The 5,470-nt window shown below is 53.1% G+C and overlaps 1 protein-coding gene across 1 annotated transcript; it reads right to left on the bottom strand.

Moving 5' to 3' along the window:
• Positions 1–802: 802 nt before the first annotated feature.
• GDF5 (growth differentiation factor 5) lies at positions 803–5,388 on the bottom strand. Its single transcript, XM_019655174.1, has 2 exons — positions 4,449–5,388; positions 803–2,253 (listed from the first exon to the last, which is right to left on the bottom strand). Exons 1-2 carry the CDS (start codon positions 5,071–5,073, stop codon positions 1,379–1,381), a joined length of 1,500 nt encoding a protein of 499 aa, XP_019510719.1. The 5' UTR covers positions 5,074–5,388; the 3' UTR covers positions 803–1,378.
• Positions 5,389–5,470: the final 82 nt, after the last annotated feature.

Here is a 5,470-nt window from a genome sequence, read left to right as displayed (position 1 = left end):
CCACCACCCCCCTGCCAAAGATTCTAGTGGAGAAAAGGAAGTGTCCTAAATGTAATCTGGGCCAAGCCCCAAGCAGGAAACATTGTCAGGATGTGGCTGGCATCGGCCTGTCTGAAGTTAGTGGGGAGGCTATTTATCTAATGTATAATTATGTATTTATATCATATATAATGTAAAGGAGAGTGGCTCTAGCTCTGTTTCTGGAGATGGGGGTGAGGAGGTAGGAGGTGATGAGCGAGCAGCGAGGAGTAGTGAAGGTGCTGAGCTGGAGGGTAGCAAGTCCACAGATATGATTATGCGAGAAACAGTGGTCAGTAGCAAAAAGGAAACGCCTCAATAGGGGAGGAGGCAGCCCAGGTTCCCCAGTGAGAGGTAGACGGCCTTTCAAATATGGTCATTTCAATCTGTGAGAAAGGGGGGCGAGGGGGGTTAAATACTAGTGAATAAAGTGGGGATGATTTTAGAGGAAACGAAATCCCCAACCTCCCTCCCATTTAGGGATTCATTTCAGAGACAACCAGCTTGACTAAGAAATGCCAAAAAGAAAACTTAACTCTGTTGCCAGGCCCCAGTGGAGCAGATGGAGCTCTAGACCAGTGGGCCTTCGGAAGGAACTGGAATGGGGTTAAAGGTAGCGCTGGCCCTGCTCAGCCTGTACTCTCTGCCCCATTCTGTTTCAGTTTCCAGGACTGGGAATGGGGACTGGGCCCTGGAAACCAGGTTTATACGTGAGACAACGCAACGCCCCTCCCTGGGTCAGTCAGTAACTGGGTCCCCTGGAGTAAACAAATTGGCCACAGCCTTAGGCACAGTTTTGCTTTTTATCTCATCAATGTACATTTTAATCTAACAGTCTAACAGCCCCACATTCCTCACCCCTGCCCAAACCCTCTCCCCCTCTTTCCCACCCCTGCCCAATCAGCATCTCATTTACCCCAGGGGCAGAAAGTCACCAGGCACAATGGTGATTCAAGGAGGAGGTGGCACCTGTGGCTCTCCCAAGGGGAACCCTCCCTGGAGAGGCAGAGTCCAAGGAGGCCCAGGTAAGGAGAGGTCATGGGCTGAGTCTCATTGGAAAACCAGGTCTGCTGGGTTTCAGTCTCATTCAGAGTCTGTCTCCTTGGGCCTGTCCCTGCCAGTCAGAGCAGCAGAAGGGCAGAAATCCTCAGACAGGGGGACTTGTGGGTAGAAAGGGACCTTTAGCCCAAGTCCCACTTGGATAGTGAGCAAGGCTGTTGGAATTCCCTTTCATGGAGGCTGTGCAGATGCTCTTGGCTGCAGCTTCCTGACCCCTCTGTGACCCCAGAAGTGTCGGGAGGGGCTCCTTTGACCAGCATCCTGGGAATGTGCCATCCAGGAAGACAGAGGACAAGTGCTGCTACCTGCAGCCACAAGACTCCACAACCATGTCTTCATACTGCTTATAGACGACGTTGTTGGCGGAGTCAATGAAGAGAATGCTGATGGGACTCAGCCGAGTGGGCACACAGCAGGTGGGTGGCGTGGACTCAGGGTCCATGGAGTTCATCAGGGTCTGGATGACTGCATGGTTCGTGGGCTCCAGGTGGGAGCGCAAGGGGAACTCACATAGCCCCTCACAGTGGAAGGCCTCATACTCAAGGGGTGCAATGATCCAGTCGTCCCAGCCCATGTCCTTGAAATTGACATGCAGCGCCTTCCGACTGCAACGGGCCTTGGGGTTCTTGCTGGGCCTCTTGCCCTGGCGTGTGGCCAAGGGAGCCCTCCGTTTTCGTCGCTGGCTGAACAGGTATTCATATACAGTCTTATCATCCTGGCCGGAGCGAGCCTTAATCTCATTAAAGAACAGGTCCCGCTTCTTGGTGCGGCCAAACACCAGGAACAGGGCCTTCTCATGGACCTGACGGGCAGCCCGGTCAAAGCCCAGGCCACGGAGGTCCACAGCCCGGCCCCGTTCCCAGGCCTCCAGCTCCAGACACAGCTGGGCCGAGTTCTTAAAGTTTCGGAAGAGCTTCCAGATGTCGAACACCTCCCAGCCAGATCCGTCCAGGCCTGGCACGGAGCGTACATCCAGCAAGGCTGCCGGCTGCCGGCCGCTGGGGCAGCTGGACAGCTTCAGCTGGGCAGCTCGCCCGCTACCGGGGGCCACTGGCTTGGCTGTGTCTGAGGGCTTCTTCCGCAAGATCCGCAGCTCGGCCCCTAGCAGCCCATCCTTCTCCAGGGCACTAATGTCAAACACGTACCTCTGCTTCCTGACCGCAGGACCTCGGTCATCTAGAAAGAACACCCAGAAGTCATTCCCTGCAACCTCATCAAGAAAGCCAATTATCTCAAGACCTCAAGGGAGGGCCACAGCTCTCTCCCTCTCCAGAGAGCTTTCTTTAACCTCTTCCCCACTCAGACAGAGGCCAAGACCCAAACCACTGAGATCCTTTTTCAGAATAAGGGAGCGTCCTACACAGCCAACCAAGTAGGGTTATCTGTAGATGTGGCTGTGGGCAACTCTGAGTGTTTGTGTCAATCACTACATGAATCTGAGATCCATCAGCCTTAGAACTGCCTTCTACCTTATCTCTCTCCTATCTGTTATCTAATATGATCTCATTGGTGGAATAGGTGGGGTGGGCATTATAATTACTTCTGTTTTCTCCAGAGGGGAAATCTGAGGCTCAGAGAAGTTAGGTGAGTTTCTCAAATCCACCCAGCTAGGAATAAGCAGAGTTGGAACTCTAGCCTAGAACTTTTCATACCCTATCCTGAGCTGCTTCCACTATACCTTAAAGAAGATCGTAATCTTCTCATTTTATAGATGAGGCAAAGAGAGGGAGAGTGCCTTGCCTAAAGTCACACAACAAATTAATGGCAGAGCTGGTCTGCAATCCAACTTCTCTGGCTCCCCAGTCTAATGATTTTGTTGTATGTATGTCTTACCCTGCTGGGTATATAAGTTTGCGCAAGCGCGCGCGCGCGCGTGTGCGTGTGTGTGTGTGTGTGTGTGTGTGTGTGGCAGTTCGTGTGTTGGTGTGTATGATTGGGTTCATATGTAAGTGACATGTTATGTGTTTGTATGATCGGGCTTGTGTGAAAATGTAAAGGGTATGTGTATGTGTGTATATATGTAAAAAGATTTTGTGTCTATGTGTATGTAAGAAGGTGTATGTGCAAGTGTGTACATGTGTGATTCAGCGTGTGTGTACACATATAAAGTTGTGTGTATGTACAAGAAGCTCAGTAGTATGTCCAAATCAGCATGCTCTCCTTCCTAAATACCAATTGGCCATTGGGAAGCATTCATCTATTGCTCTAGAAGGTGACTAATTAGGCCTTTAAACTCCCCATCTCCCCCACTCCAAGATCCCTTAGTGCTGGGGGGCACAAAGACTTACTTTATGAGCCCCCGAGGGGTCACAGCTTTCCCTGGCTGGGCAGGCAGCCAGGCCACCTCCCCCACCTCAGCCAGACCTGCTGCCTCTGTGCCTCCCCCGCCCTCTGTCATTCCCCCACAGGCCAGCTCTAATGAGGAGACTCTCCCACTCTCTGACCCCTCCCCCATTCTGCCAGCCAAAGTCCTAAGAGTCACAGAACCAGACCATACAACTGCAATCAACTGTAGCAATCAGTGGTCCACCCCTCTCTTCACATTTAGGGAGAAACTGAGGTCCTGAAAGGGGAAGGGACTTGCTGAGGTCACACAGCAAGTTGAGAGGAAAAGCCGAGGCAGTAATGCCAGGTGGGCAGAGGGAGAAAAGAGGAGAGCAGTTATTCTCCTTGGTTAATGATAAAAAACAACCTGTGTTTACAACAGGGCATAAAGTTTCGTATTTGAAGGGCTCTCAGAAATTGCCCAGTCCAGCCCCCATATAGTTGTACAGATGGGACACTCAGACCCCAAAGAGAGAGAGGGGGCTTTCCTAAGGTCATAGTGTTAAACCTTAGGTCTGTTGCCCACCCCAAACTCTATATCTCTAAATGTCATTCCATGACTTCAAGATGCCTTATTTACTGTCTTCGCCTATCCTGCCTCCTCTGCCCCCTAGCCTGAGGGCAAAGTTTCAGAACCATGGGTAGCTAGAGATTAATTTCTCTCTCAGCCATCTGAGAAAATCTACAACCCCTTGGAACCTAGAAAGTTTGGCCAACCCACATAGAAACAGAGCATGGCCTGGTGACCAAGAGTCGTAGAGTCTGGTCCCCAACTCTGCCACCAACTCACAGGTCCTGACTCCTCTCTGGGCTTAAGTTACCCCCTCTGCACCTTGCAGGAATTGGACTTGGTTATCCCCAGGTGCCCTCCAGCCCTGACATGCCAGCAGCCTGGGACCTGGTATGTGTGAGATCGTCCCAAATACCACCCAGGCCAGATGCACACGCTGTCTCCCACCAGTGCAGTGTCAGGGCTCGGAAAGGCCCCTCCATGCATGCAGATGCCCCTCCCTCTGAGCCATGCCCCTGCCACCCCGCCCCCTCACCTTGCCCTTTGTCAATAAAGCTGGTGATGGTGTTGGCCAGGCCAGCCTCCAACTTCACGCTGCTGTTGCCTCCCTTTCTGTCAGCATCGGACAGCGTCCTGTACAGCGAGAGCATATACTCGTGGGGCGTGATGGGGGGCGGGCGGAACGGCTCCTTGGGCTCTCGAGGGGACCCAGGCTCCCTGGCCTTCTTCAGCAGGAAGGGGCTGGGGACAGCTCCTGCCTTTGGGGGTGCCTTACCCCCAGGAAGCTGTCCTTTTGGGGTCACAGTCCGCGTTGCAGCCTGCCTTGTCTGGGGAGGGTGTCCTGGCTTGGGTTCAGGGCCACCAGATCTGGGGGGCAGCTTTTTGGGTTCATCCTTCTTGGACTGTGTCAGGCTTCCTGTCTGCCCGGTGCCTCCCTTTGCCCTGGCATTGGTGGTCCCCCCACCATAGCTGTGACCCCCTGGCCTGAAGATGTTCCGAGCCAGAGGGGGCCTCTCCTTGGCTTCTGCTTTGGTCAATCCTGGCCTGGCCCCCTGGGGTCTCTGGCCCAAGTCAGGGGCCCCCAACACAGTGCAGATAAATTCCAGGTCCAGCCAAGCCAGGTGCCAAAGCAAGAAAGTGAGGAGTTTGGAGAGTCTCATCCTCTGGCCAGCCGCTGAATGACACCAAAGAGAACGGCGGCAGCAGCGAAGGTGCCTCTGGTTTGGCAGGAAAAACCATGAAAGGAGTGGACCCTCAAAAGCAGCGGCAGCAGCAGTAGCAGCAGAAGGAAAGGCTTTCTCCTCAGTCTGAGACTCTTTAAGTCTGCCGGGTGTGTGTTTGTATCCAGTCCCATAGTGGAAATGCTCTCGTATCCAGACGTGCACCGTCTCCAGTCAGCAGCTGAAAATAACTCGTTCTTGAAAGGAGAAAGCCGACCGCCCCCTTTCTCCTGCACAACTGACTGAGGGCTTGAAGGAGGCTTGTATAAGGCTGAGGGATTTTTCCAAGAAGGAAGAATGGCGTAATGCTGCCTGTGTGCTCCAGTTTTTTTTTTTT

The sequence above is a fragment of the Hipposideros armiger genome, unplaced genomic scaffold (assembly GCF_001890085.2).
Source record: "Hipposideros armiger isolate ML-2016 unplaced genomic scaffold, ASM189008v1 scaffold_238, whole genome shotgun sequence".
NCBI lineage: Eukaryota > Metazoa > Chordata > Mammalia > Chiroptera > Hipposideridae > Hipposideros > Hipposideros armiger.
This window is presented reverse-complemented; position numbering and strand designations above follow the sequence as displayed.

Excerpts from the sequence above, each read along its gene's own strand:
- GDF5 (XM_019655174.1), bottom strand. The coding sequence starts at position 5,073 with ATGAGACTCTCCAAACTCCTCACTTTCTTGCTTTGGCACCTGGCTTGG. Across the intron at positions 2,254-4,448 it reads CTTTATTGACAAAGGGCAAG|ATGACCGAGGTCCTGCGGTC; the intron begins GTGAGGGGGCGG and ends TGTTCTTTCTAG.